This window comes from Pygocentrus nattereri, chromosome 14 (assembly GCF_015220715.1).
Source record: "Pygocentrus nattereri isolate fPygNat1 chromosome 14, fPygNat1.pri, whole genome shotgun sequence".
Lineage (NCBI taxonomy): Eukaryota > Metazoa > Chordata > Actinopteri > Characiformes > Serrasalmidae > Pygocentrus > Pygocentrus nattereri.
The window spans coordinates 6,183,909-6,198,801 of NC_051224.1; the positions used below are offsets into that span (position 1 = coordinate 6,183,909).

Below are 14,893 nucleotides of genomic sequence, written 5' to 3' on the forward strand. Positions count from 1 at the left end.
TACTTGCTTCTCTTTTCCAACTCCATTAACGATTACTAAGAACACGCACTTCAAAATACACAATACTGCCAAAAGTATTCCCTTGTCTGCCTTCACACGCATATGAACTTCAATGACATCCCACATTCTTAACCCATAGGGTTTAATATGATGTCCGCCCACCCGTTGCAGCTGTAACAGCTTGAACTCTTCTGGGAAGGCTTTCCAAAGGGTTAAGAGTGTGTTTATGGGAATTTTTGACCGTTCTTCCAGAAGCACGTTTGTGAGGTCAGACACTGATGTTGGACGAGAAGGCCTGGCTCGTGGTCTCTGCTCTAATTCATCCCAAAGGTGCTCTATTGGGTTGAGGTCAGGACTCTGTGCAGGCCAGTCAAGTTATTTCACACCAAACTCGCTTGGCTTTATACACCTGGGGCCACGGAAGTGATGGGAACACCTGAATTCAATGATTTGGATGGGTGAGTGAATATTTTTGGCAAAACATTGTGTAAAAATATAACAGCTCAGCTCATAACATGAAGCAGGACATAATTTATCTACTATTCAACTATCGCCACATCCCAAACCAAACACTTCTATACTTCACACTTATGAGTGCACTTCTAATGGTATATGCGCCACAGTTACAGACTATTTAGTGTGCTACTATGCGGTTTGGGACACAGCGTATCTTACCGAGATAAATCTGCTTCATCCAATGAGCCGACAAGTTTCCTCGTCAGCCTTCAGGGTGTTGTTAACTCTCCAGTGAGTGGTAATGTCAAAACGTGTAATGGCGTCACCAACTAATCGACTATTAAATTAGATGCCAACTAATTTTGTTGTCAATTTTGGTCGATTAAGTCAAATAATCGTTGCACCCCTCATGTACACTTGCAATTAAAATATATATATATAAAATATATACTGACGAGCTTTTAATTGTTAGCATTATCGATCATACATTATGATTTTAGCCCTACTTCCTTTTTTTTGGCTATTTTATATGCAAGAAAGGTTTATATAATATGGATTGAAATATTACAAACTATTCCCAGAAATTATTTGTAATTTTATTCAAAAGTTATTAAATGAAAAAGAATATACTGTTATTATCTATTTACAATATTTTTGTCAAGTTATCTGCCTTGAGATTTGATCTCTACTTCTGAAATATGAACATATGAATCCTGGATAAGGAATTTAACTTTTTTTCCTTCATACACTTTATTTTCTCTCTTTATTAAAAGCCTCCTAGTGTCCTACTAATTATATGACAGATGAGAAGTTGCAGGACAAGCATATTAGAAACATTTTATAGTCTTGTCTGCAACCAAATTGGTTTGCCATTACTGAAAACAGTGATTCCAAACTTTTGAAAGGTAGAGTATTCAAATTCACAATGCACTAGAGAAGCAAAAAAAAAATCTCTTTTTTCTCATCTAAATATTGTCTTTATAACCTATATATTGTCTAGTATTGTTGTGGAATATAATAGGGAGCTGAAGACATTGTTTAGACGCTCACGCAGGCTAATGTGCATTGTGCCGGCTTCTTTGAGCGTACTTACAATTTTCTGTAATTATGGCTTAAATCGATTAATTATAATGATGGATTGACTCACCAATCTTTTATCCTGTGTTCCCACTCAACAATCAGCTTCACATGCGGAGGCCCACCTGAGCCACAAAGCTTCAGAGCCCTGAGGAAAGCACATGAACAAAAGAAGCAACATTTACAGTAAAACATGTATCAGAATACCAAGTGATGAGACAACGTTCATTTTACCTTCTTGATGAATCAGTGGCGATTAGTTCTCTTTTCCAGGAATAAAGCCAGACAGACACACCCATTCGTCATATTCTAATTTTGTTTTGTTTTCTTATATTTGTTCCATATATTTTTATATCTTATATATTTTTGCCCCACAGATTTTATATAGCTAATGATATACATACATTATATATTCCATAAATATTTTGACATTGAAAAAGTTTTTGCTGTCTATCACAGCATATTAGACTTGAAATGAAAAAATGAAAAATAAATCAAACTCAAACTGCAACTGCTTTACTTTGAGGACAAAAGTGAACCCATCAGAGTTATAGCAAGTCAACTATTTGGTACATTCTCAAAACATGAAAACACACTGTTGAACTCAGAAATATCAAAATGCCCAGAACACCATGGAAAACAACTGTGGTGTTGAAGACCCCTTCACAACAGTTGGCTAGATCATAACACCCTTCAGGAGGCACATCTGTGTCAAAGTCAACAATCTAGAGAAAACTTCATCAGGGTAATCACAGAATTCCCCCCCAAAAAAACCCCAAAACAACAACAAAAAAAACTAAACTAAAACCCTGTACAGTTCTGGAATAACGTCTTATGCCAACATATCTTTTACCAGAAGGATGGGAAGAGAAGTCTAGGGAGATGGGAAGGAACTGCTCATGATCCAAAACATATCACCTCATCTGTCAACCATGGTGGAGGCAGTGTTATGACAAAGGCATGTACAGCAGCCAGTGGAACTGACTCCCTTGTATTTACTGGTGATATGACTGCTGACAAAGGCAGCGAGATGGATTCTGAAGTGCATAGAGCTATAATATCTGCTCAGATTCAACCAAATGCTTTAAACCTCATATCAAAGTGCTTCACATTGCAGATAAACAATAAATCAAAGCATGTTGCAAAGGCAAGACAAGACTTTTTTAAATCCAAACAAGTGGAATGCAATGGCTTGATCTTCAAATGAATCAGTATATCCCTTGATTATTAACTCCACTGATATCAACAGTCTCAGTGATCAGAATAAACGCATTCCATTCAATGTATTTCAGTGTTTTCAAACCACCATCAATAAACAAGACATAAACAAACAAATAAATAAATAGCTAAACAGTATTCTGGGTCCAGAAATAGAGTTTAAACTGTCTAGACAAGGTTATTTATAGCACAACAGGATCAGAGATGATGGGCTGCTCATAGGTGTGCTGCATTTGTTTTGACCAGCTGCTGGCAAAGGGTCAGAAGGCTACTGATGTGCTGATCTTGTTTATATCCAGAACTGAAATGGACTAGGAGTAAAAAGCAAGAGCAAACAAAACTTCAGGGTGACTTAAAAATAGCAATAAAAAGTCTATGAGCAGTCAGTCTGCCTGCTTTGTTGAAATCTCTTGAAAAAGTCTCTCAAAGCAAGACCAGAGTTATGATGAATTTTATGGGTGATGGCATCCAAGAAAGTCTTGGTTTAGTGCAGTAAAGTTTATATACTGCCATCCATGTAACATTTGATCAGGTTGTCTTTAAACATGTTTTTTCACTTTGCTTACATACATTTGGGGTTCTTTTAGTACCCAGCTGTGAAAAGATATGGCTGCATGAGCAAAGCTGGCACTTCATTTCTGCAGAAATACAGACCTTTTTCTCCATTATACCCCATGCCGCACCACATGGCAGTTGGCATTATGTAAGATTACACATTAGTGTTGCAATACATTTACAGATGACCCATTATTAGCCAATTAAGATGACTGACAGCATGCATCTTTGTCACTGTGGCATTTTTCTTAATAGAAAAAAAGCTGAAAGCAAGTGAATGCTGATATCACCTTTCCCAAAGATGATGTTATTGATGTCAAATAAGATATCAAACCCTGAGGTTTTGTAACAAAGTCATGAATATACTCAGATGCACACATATTCTGACAGTCTGCAAGCATACAATATCAAATATATCTGCCAAATTACCCTCTATAAAAATTTGGGACCACTGAGAAAAGAAAGAAGATTTGAGGGTTCTTAAGAAGCCGACACGCAAACACATATAGAAACAAACAGAAGCACATATATTTTTGTATCCTTGCAATTTGCCCAAGGGCACTGTGTTTAATCAGGGTTGCTGGTGCTGTAATAAGCCTTAACACTGTATCACAGCCAAGGTCATGCCAATTTTTTCTCCAAAAAACTGTTTTTTTTGCATCTTCTGCAAAACTGTAGATCTACTGATGTGCTGTATATTCATATCTTATTTGACATCAATTTGAGACATGCTCTAACTTTCTTGTATTGTTATGAATAAAAAAAAAACAACCATTGACGATAATGGTTGAAAGTAAACATTTGTTTACTGCATGCAGCTAGAATAAGAGGTCATGACCTACCAGTTGATAAAAAAAAAACAAACTCTGTGCCACTCAGACTTGCACTACACAACTTTGCCATCTTGTTATTTGAAAATGTCTATTTACAGACCAACATAAAATGTCTTAGTATGATGTTGGGCCACCACAAGCCCCCAGGACAGCTTCAGTGTGCCCTGGAATATATTCTACAAGTCTCTGGAACTGTACTGGATGAATGGAACACCCTTCTCCTAAAAGACATTCCCTCAATTGATTTTGATGATGGTGGTGAAGAGTGATGTCTAACACATTATGCTCAACACGTTGTGTTCAAGTGGGCTGAGATTTGGTGACTGTGAAGGCCATAACATCTGATTTACATAATTTTCATAATCATCAAACCAACCGCTCATGCCCTGTGGATAGGGATATTGGTGTCCTGGAAATAAGCAGTCGCCTACTTGTGGAGAATATGGTGAAGGATGACTCATCTGACCACGTCACTTTATATCTCTGTAGACCAGTGGCTTTTACACTACTAAACTTTCAAAAGTGCATTTGTCTTCGTAATGAGGCGTTCCTCTCACTGTGTGTGTGTATCGAGCTGTGGTACTGTTTTGCACCGTTATGAGCTGAAATCTGGCTTTTCTTGATTCTCTATCATTCTCCATCTCTTCTTTTTCTCTCCCTCTTCTTTTGTGGCCACAGGATAAATAACATTCTCCAATAAACTATATTCATACACACCTCTACATTTTAATAGATTTGGTTGCATCAGCATAAATAGAGGTAATAGAAAAAAAAGAAGAAAGTCAAATAGAGCAAAGGTCTAGAAACAAGATGAAACAGAAAACCTAAACAATGGAAATATCAGAAATGAGGGAGCAAATCTGTGCAACAAGCACAAAACTAGGAGTATTTATGGGAGATCTCTGAAACTGGCTGATCATGAGTAGGATGTCATGATACAGGAACTGCTACAGTTTGTATATAACATGTGTAGATGTATATAACATGATTCTCCTAAAGGTAATAGGTTAACATAAGAATAAAAAAAGAAAGTTAACTACAGTACACTATACTACTGGTTTTGATAATACCATGTAACAATTTTCAAAAAAAATTTTGTTCCCAGTTGCTAAGTGTGTTTTCCTGATTGTTTGTACCCTAAATGAATAGAAAAAAGTTATTATTCCCTGTAAACTTTGCTTTTGTGCTCAGCACAATGATATTTTGAAATTGATCTATATTTAAGGATATTTGCCATATTTCAAGATACTTAAGAAGCTTCTGGAATTGTGAGAACTATCAAGAAGTTTCTAGAACTGTCCAGAATTATCTAGAACTTTCTGGGACTGTACAGAATTGTAGGTAGCTGTATAACTACAGTTATATAGGGCCACTATAGCCCTTCCTGAGAGACGGAGAGACATGATCTAATTGATTGGGATTGCATAGAAAGTGGGCAACAGCCATCACAGACAAAGGGGAATTGACCTAGACAGACAGGTGTGAATTCATTCTCTATTCAGATTCTGATAACGACAGTATTCACACTTCACCCCACACCCATTACAGGAGGAGCTTAGGAAGGACCACTACTTTCAAATGTATATATTGTGTGTTACTCTGCTACCGGGTGATCAGTCTTGCTCTGCTGAATCCTCAGTACACTCTTGTACTTTGATACTGCATGGAATAAAGATTGACCATTTTTATCGAGTTTGGAGAGACATCCTTTTTCCTTACAGTACACAGCAACTCAGTCAATTTAGATGGCATCAAGAGGTTGCATACATCCAGCAGACGCATTTTGCTATGTATGTGGCCATTTTATAAAGACAAGAGCAAAAAAGTACTCTGTGGAAGAATCTGCTAAGATGTGTGAGGCCTACAAAGCATACTTCGGCATGCCTGTTGGTGACCAAGACAAACCATGGGCTCCTCATTTCACATGTGAGCACTGCAAGAAAACTCTTGAAGGTAAGCGGATAAATGATACTCTCTTAAATAGCAGATTTAAATTTTAATTTTGCAAAATTTTTAAATCAGTTAAAGTTTAAAGGAGCTTTAATTAACACCTTTTCACATGTTATAGTTAAATATATCAAATATATACAGATATATTTTATTGTTTGATATATAACAGATTTCAAACTGTGTTAATATCGCACATACCACTAGTCATTAGTGTGAAATAGGCCTAAATCAAATTCTCAATCCAAATTTTATTTTGTTTGCTTATAGGTTGGTACAGGGGAGAGAAGAGAGCCATGCATTTTGCTGTCCCAAGAATTTGGCGTGAACCGACTGATCACTCAACAAATTGCTACTTCTGCATGGTGGACCCTTCCAAACGTTGCACTGGCAAAAATGCAACGCCTGTAACGTATCCTGACATTCCTTCATCTATTTCCCCAGTACCACACTGCCCTGAACTTCCTGTACCAACAACTCCAGACAGAGCAACACCACCTTCAGAAGAAAGCAGCAGGTCAGACACCCAGGAAGATGTTGATGATCACGATTTCTCTTCATGTGCAGATGAGGAGCGGAAGCCATACTACCCTAACCAAAAAGACTTCAACGATCTGATCAGAGACCTTGGTCTCACCAAGTCCAACGCTGAGCTTCTGACATCAAGGCTCAAGCAATGGAACTTATTAGGTGAAAGCGTCCAAGTCACAGGTCAGAGGAAGCGTCATCAAGTTTTTTCCACCTTCTTCAGTCATCAAGACGGACTGTGCTTCTGCAACAATATGGCCGGTCTATTCGAGGCTATAGGTATCACCTGTAACCCGAATGAGTGGCGTCTCTTCATAGACAGCTCATGCAAGAGCCTCAAAGCCGTGCTGCTTCACAATGGGAACAAGTACCCATCTCTTCCTGTAGCTCACTCGGTGCACCTGAAAGAGGAATACACCAGTGTCAAGATGTTGCTAGGTGCCTTGAAGTATGATGAGTACGGCTGGGAAGTTATTGGAGATTTCAAAATGGTGTCATTCCTGATGGGCCTCCAAGGTGGTTTTACTAAGTATCCTTGCTTTATTTGCCTGAATAGGAAGGAGAGAGCGGCTTGGAACAGTTTTGTCGCAGTGGTTCGCGGCTTCCTAGGCAATCATAAAGATGAAAACTATGTACAACTGGTCCAGACTCTGATAAAGAACTATGCTGCAATGGGCTGCAGGATGTCACTCAAAATCCATATCCTTGATGCTCATCTTGATAAGTTCAAAGAGAACATGGGAGCTTATTCAGAGGAGCAAGGCGAGCGCTTCCACCAGGACATTATGAACTTTGAATACCGTTACCAAGGACAATATAACGAGAACATGATGGGCGACTATATTTGGGGATTGATTCGTGAATCTGATTTGCAGTATAGTCGTAAATCTCGGAAAACCACACACTTCTGAACAGTTTTTGGTAATCTGTGTAAATTTGCAATGCCTATAGTGTTCTTAGTCTGACTGTATAAATGAGAAGATGCAAAATCGTCTGTTTCTATAATAAAAATTCATCATTTTCGTTGCCGTGGCCACAAAAGCGAAGTTTATGATGAATGTAAGCAATTTTAAATTTGTTTTAGACATAAGCAATTGGAATATAACATTAAAAAGCTGGGAACAAAACTTGTGTTACATAGTGCTATCTTGGATGGTTGATTAGCTAAGCTGTTTGAAATGACAGGCTGAGAAAAACTTGAGCTGGGAACAAGAAAAACGGTCTCCTGGTTGAGCACAACAAGCATGAGCAAAGAGCGGTACACACTTAAAAGAGATGGTTCTTCAAGAGTCGTTTGGTAAAGGAAATGGTTCTATATAGAACCATCAACACTCAAAGTACCCATTACATGATTAAAAGGTTATTTGCATCAACAAAGGGTTTTTCAGATGGATGCAAAGTGTTCTTCATCTGGTTCCATATAGAAACTTTTGGAAAAGTGTTCTATATAGCACCTTCTATTGCTACAGGCTTGACATCATAAAAATAGAAGAATCCGTTTTGTGGCTATATAGAACTCTTTTTAAACAGGCTGTATATAGAACCATCTACAGCACATTCTCCATCTAAAGAACTATTCTGCAATACAAAGAACCCTTTAATCATGTGTAGTTAAATTGGCATCACCTTGCTGATATTGCTTAGAGGTTTTAACCCTCAGAGGATCAAATGCCTGTGCTAATACATAACATTTAACACAAATCAGTTTAAATGATCTTTTTTCTGGTGCCATTTATCCAGTCTGCAGGAATTCTTCTTAAAACAACAGTGGGAATTACACAGGAAAAAAAACAAAAAAAACAAAAAAAAAAACTTCCCATGATGCCTCTTACTCCGCTTATGGGGCAGGAAGCCCAGGTGCCCATGATGAGGGGCATGAAATTTATGGTGAGACTAGGAGGACAACACACATTCACATGTCAATATAATGGAGTTCAAGCACACTGACACTAGAAAATCACCAGTGTTAGATGACTACATAAACTACATACATTTATTTAAATAAAAAATAAACAAACATAAATATATACACAAATAAGTATAAAAGTTGTGTTAGAATTTCTTTTCCAATTCTGTATTGAAAATAGTGAAGCAAAAAGCACAATCCATATTGTCTTGTGAAACTTGCGCATCCATAATCATGAGTGGACGGGGCCACAGTGGAGCTGGAGCCGATATGAGCCAATTCAAAAAGAATTATTCAAAGCCGTTTCGCTCTGGGCCATCTTTATCTGCAGTAGTATCTTCATAGCCCAGCTGTCTATGGCTTTCAAAAGTCCTTATTAACAGCGTCTTCATCTCATTGCACTGTGGCTAAGAAGACACTAAACAAAGATGTGAATTTTCTATTTAAAGACATGAAGAGGACAGAAAGGTTCCATCCCTTTATTTGGTTTTACATCCTTGCGCTGAGTTTGAGTTATACGACTCCGCGGCAGTCTTCATATAAATAAAGGAGAATACACAGAAATACAACAAGGCAATTCATCACAGAACAAGGTTTCTCTCCAGGAGGAAACACTGAGCCATTCTTGTCATCAGTATCAGGGGAGATGTTTTTATAAAGCACATTCAATCCAAAGTCTCAAGGTCTCAACAAAGGCCAATAAATTGCAAGTTAAGAACATAATGACAGCCCCCCTGCTGTTTATCAGTGTTGCTGTTCTCCAGTTTCAGCAAGCATGTCAGACGTGATAACATTATTTCTCCTAATAAACAGCCACATGTCTACTTTTTACTCACCGTCATCGCTGTAATATTTCATCTGACAAGTTTTTTTATCAAGATTAATACATGAAGATAATATGGCTTCTGAAGAATAAAAGGTGAACATTGCATCTTCGATTCCTGGCTTACTTGTTTACTGAATGCAGAGGAGAAAAATCAATATTTTCTCATTGCCTATATAGTTAGAATTCACAGCAGAGCATGCTTTGGATCACCAAGAAATAAGACGACTCTTCCCTTTCCTAGTTTTCTCTTTTCTTAGACAAAAAGATCCCTTGTAGGTCAGTGTGGGAGTCACAGCCAAAGTTTCCTTTGGTGAGGAAATGTGTGTTTGTATGCAAGATAGACCAAGTATGTACCCTGTGCAAGAGTGCACTTCGGTGAATGCTGTGATGGAAAGTAGCAAAAAAAGGAGAGAAAAGGGAATTGCAATGTATATTTTATAGGCAATGTTGAATACACATCGAATCACATCGAATGCAAATTCAATAGTAAACAAATTCCCTGAGACAAATCACAAAATCTTTAATTTATATTTTAGAATGTTTAAAAAAGTCATATAAAAAGTTTATTGCTTCTATTTATGTATCTGTATAATAGCGTATGGCAAAACGTTTGCTCTTTACTGTACTTTGTGCTGCTGCTTTTCACATTATAAGTAGTGGTGTCAAATTTAATGCATAAATGATGCATTAGTGCTATAAATGATTAAGTGTTACAGCTAAGCCCACACTACACAATTTTCAGGCATTTTTACCACAATTTGCATCTTGTGGTAAATTTTCACATTATAAAATGAAATTCCAGCTCAAAAGCTCAATCAAAAGCAACTGACAGTAGGAATCCTTGGGTAATGGGGGGGGTATGAGTCGAGCTCTGAAGTAAATGGAGGCCAGATGGAACTGAACGAGTGATTCAGGCCACAGTTTGTGTTTCGCTATGCTTCTTGTATGTGCACAAATAAGTGCTGTCCAGTTTAGCTTGGGTCATCTGATAACAGGAGACTTTGGGGGTTTGAGTGCTTTTACTGGCCAAAACTTGCTACGTGTTATTTCCCCTTTTTGCCTCACTGTGAAGTGTGAATGCCCTCATGACAAAAAGACATTTCCGTTTTAGAAACCTGATAGAATTTGAAATGTTGTGTAATGTACACCCAGGTTAACACACTTCCCTAGATTGACCCTTTAAACCATGTGAATGAAGTTCCACCCTGAAGCCCAGTTGCCTGTGAACTGCATGGTACGATGCACGTGACTGAAGCCCTCATGTTCACATACAGAAAAAGTGAAAACCCTTTACAGGATTTTGCTCCAACTGCCTAAACACCTTTACTGCTGCTATGAGCAAACTACAGAAGTCAGGCAATTGGAACAAAATCTGAGGAGGTCCTATACTTCCGACAGTTATGGAGGAATAGGAACCTGCAGTCAGTGTTGCTCTCACTGGACGTCAGTGATGAAACCCTGTATTTTTGATCACCTTGAGTTTACATAATCTGTTCGTGTTCATGTGAGCTGTGTGATCACATAATGAAAACAATGTTATTGAGCTACTGAAAGTATTAATAATTTTAATTTACAATCATGTGTCACTGTGTTTTGCACACTGTGAAATTAGACCTCTGCATTTAACCCATCCGGGCAGTGAAACACCCACATACTGAACACACACTATGGAGCAGTGAGCACATTTACCCGGAGCAGTGGGCAGCCCTGTCCACAGCGCCCGGGGAACAATTGGGGGTTAGGTGTTTTGCTCAAGGGCACTTCAGTCATGGACTGTCAGCCAAGGGGATCGAACCAGCAACCTTCCGGTCACAGGGCTGGTTTCCTAACCTCCAGCCCACGACTGCCCATGTTCTGACAAAACTGTCCACTCATACGGCTATAACATAGTGCACTTCTTTTTCAATTAAAAAAAAAACAAAAAAACCTTTCTTAGGGATCAATCCTGAGTAAATAAGACAAATGAGATTAACTGTGATTAACTACAGAAAGGATGATTAATCACAATTAATTATATTAATTGCTTGGCAGCCCTAAATAATAATACAACAGCACAATATAATTAAAACCTGCACAATTGTGGTATCAAAACTTTAAAATCCACACATTTGATAGGATTTCTCAACTTGTTTTAAAGGACTGCAACTCAAATTACACCATGCTTTTGCTGTCGCTGGTGATGATCGAGACTTTGGAATGTTAACCACAAAAATGGCAAATTTAATGACTGCCAAGGTCACGCTCTCACACAAGCTTGCATACCTTCACCTTCACTCTTACCTGTCTACTGCAGGGTGGTAAAGTGGCCGTCCATCTTGAGGACTCAGGTAGCTACAGGAAATTGAACCACCAACAACACGGATCTTGAACAGCACTCTGGTATTCTGCAAGAAGTTAAAGTGGCTGGTTAGCAATGTGGCTTATAATGACCTTTCTGTAATAACTGCAATACATTGCACGTGGCCAGTTTACCAGGTACACCTACAATGCAGGTGCACTTTGTGGACAACGGATACATTTCCATTGACTTTCTGTGCAAAATGCAAGCAATAAAATGAAAATGCATAAAAAATGTTGGAAATTTTTGCTGCCCAGCAACATCCATCAAACTGACTTTAAGCAATAAAAATGCTTTATGTAATGATGTTATTTTCTGCAAATAAGTGTTGTCAGTTGTGTTTGGCATGTTTCTATTTCTGATTTCATATGTCGTAACAGGCACTGGCACACATCCCTCCGACTCTGAGACTCACTTGGTCTCCAACTTACAGAATCCTCCAGGAGATCACGTGACTCACATGACTCCTGACCTTCCCTCACGCTCCAATCAGCGCTCCCAGTCTCCAGACTACTAATCCTGCTCACCTGTTGGTTTTATCCTGTGACTATCATGGTTTTGTATTTAAGCCCAGGCTTTAGCATAGCTTAGTTGTGAGGTATTGCACCTATTATAGATATACTGAGCATGTCTTGGGTTTGTGATTCCTGTTTATGACCATTTCTGTCTATTTATTGACCCTTTCAGACTATTTGCCTCTTGTTGTGTTTATCTTTCTGTGCTGGTTGTCTTTTCTGGATTTGACCTCTGGATTCGACACTTGTGTGCCAACCATGACCTTAGATTTGGATTCAAATGGCTTAATTTTGTGTTGTAAGCCGTGAGTGTCTGAATCCTGCTGTCATGTTACAGAATACTTCGCCTCCAACGCAGATGGCAGATTCAGAGGCTTTACAGAAGGGAATTACAGGGACCTTCCTTGACTTCCTCATAACCTACTGATAAGGACATTCTGTTTATTTTATTTTATTTTATTTTTAAAAGCTGTATTATTATTATTATTATTATTATCATTATCATTACTACTATTATTAATTTTTTTAAATTCCATCCAAAACTGCTATGCCACAGAGACCCATTTATCCGCCACAGAGGTGACTGTGTTAGAAAGGCTGTAGACTACTTAGGACATCTCTCTCTGTAAGAGCTAAAAAGGTTTTTTTTTTTTTTTTTAATGCTGTCGTCTCCCCTTCAGTCTAACTATACCTCTGTACAATGCTGTGTGTGTTTGTTGTAAGCGGCATGTGATGGACATCTGTCAACATGACACAAAAATGATTTATAAATGAGTTTTCAGGAAAAAAAAAAAAGTTTCCAATGTAGGTTTTCATATCATTTCAGGTAAAGGTTGAACTAAAGTTCATAAAGTATTACTGAAATTTTCTATTTACATGGACAAACTTTTTGATGTGTTATGACATATTTCATAATCTTTTGAAAGTAAATGTAGCTACTGGTGTACATAAATAAGAATGTAGCTGCTCAGTTTTTCAGTCCTCCTCTATCCCATCTATCAGTGGAAAAGGAACTCCATAAGATTGCCACTGACCAGAAACTATTTGGGTGGTATCCCATTCACAGCACAGCAGTAACACTGACACAGAAATGGCAAGCATTAAGTGTAGGGGTTACACAGTGCGCTTAACACACTGTGATAAAAACATATAATCAAAATGTTAAGACCATTAATCTGGGCAATAAGTGAGATGTTTGCCTATTAAAACATACCACTAGAATAAATAAAAACGTGAATTAAAGCCATAAAAAGAACTGATGACACTAGAAAAAAAGTAGTTGATCTAGTTAGAAGAACAAAGTTTTATTCCCGAATTCTCTTCAGTGTCCTCACCCATTGCTTAGATTTGTTCAATCCACCTGATAGAACTTAATAAACTGATTAATTAAACCAGGTATTGAAGAATAACTACTACTATTAAAAGTGGGCTTCCCCAAGGAGAGGCTTGGAAATTTGTCACACTGACATACATACAAATCACTACTTACTGTACTAATGATATTTGTATTCATTATAATATTTTTGGTTTTTTTGCTGAAGAAATAAATGTTTATTAAATATTTTATGTTTTTTTCTTAAACTTTGACACAATACTGTACATGATATGTGTGCCTGATAAACTGTCAGTGACTATCAGTCCAAGCTATACCTATTTACATATATATATATATATATATATATATAGATAGATAGATACTTAATATTCTGGCAGTCCAGTGTATAATAAAAGTCTAGCTAACCAGTAAAATACCAAATACAATTGAATATGTTTCCAAAAGGCGTTGTTGTTTCGTTCTTTCTCTACACAGCACTACAGCTGGGATTAAAGCACTCATTTCTGCGATAAGCTTTTTCCTGCAGGTATATTTGATGAGCCGGCTGTTATCTAGAGCAAGACAGATTTCTCATTAAGGTTGGGACATCTAACTGCCTGAGGTACGAAATAAAACAAAAAGAAACAAAAAGAAACAAAAAGGCAGTGGCCACAGAGTGGTGCTACTACACTGACACAGAAACTCACGCTCACACAGTCCGTTATCTAAAGTGAGTGCAGCTTTGAAGTCAAGGTTAACTCTGAGGGAAATGCTTTAGTACCAAAACAATACATCTTATTGATTTTAGCCCCGGCAGCACTTTAGAAAAGTTGTAATCTTTGAAGTTTCTCAAATAAATAATAGGAATTATGAAAGAGTCTGATTCTAAGCCATTTTATTAAGGTAAGTATTTAATGAGCAGAGGTTTGTATTTGAACAGAGCAAAAAAACAACTTCTATCTTCGATGTTTTTAATATGCCATTAAATGCAAATGCTCAGTTATTTTATTAATTACACAGTGAATTATTATGTAATGAATTCCATGTGCCGTCATGCATTTATAAAAGGGAATTCCACTGAATTTTCAAAATTACTGCATAGGTACATTTTTTGAACGTATGTGAAGTCATTTAGAGTACTTAGTTTTGAACTGCTACATTCTAGAGAAACTTACCAAGACTGTTCACAGGGATGTTCATAGGAACCAGATGTCTAAAGAGTTTACACTGCAACAAACGTCAAGTGAAATGACCTTAAATGTAGTCAATGTATCTAATGTATCTAATGTATCTAATGCTCAATTCTCATGCTGAGATTGCTTTATATGCCAACAGAATGAATAAAATGACTCAAAACATCTTGAAATAAGCTAAATAAC

At 37.5% G+C, this 14,893-nt stretch overlaps 1 protein-coding gene across 1 annotated transcript in view; it reads right to left on the bottom strand.

Moving 5' to 3' along the window:
* The window catches only part of usp43b (ubiquitin specific peptidase 43b), a 154,896-nt gene that overhangs the window by 17,282 nt on the left and 122,721 nt on the right, over window positions 1-14,893 (bottom strand). Inside the window, exons 9-10 of the mRNA XM_017705676.2 lie at window positions 11,627-11,730; window positions 1,604-1,681 (exon numbers count right to left, since the gene is read on the bottom strand). Of these exons, the coding sequence (XP_017561165.1) occupies window positions 1,604-1,681; window positions 11,627-11,730 (182 nt within the window). The remainder of the gene's footprint in view (window positions 1-1,603; window positions 1,682-11,626; window positions 11,731-14,893) is intronic.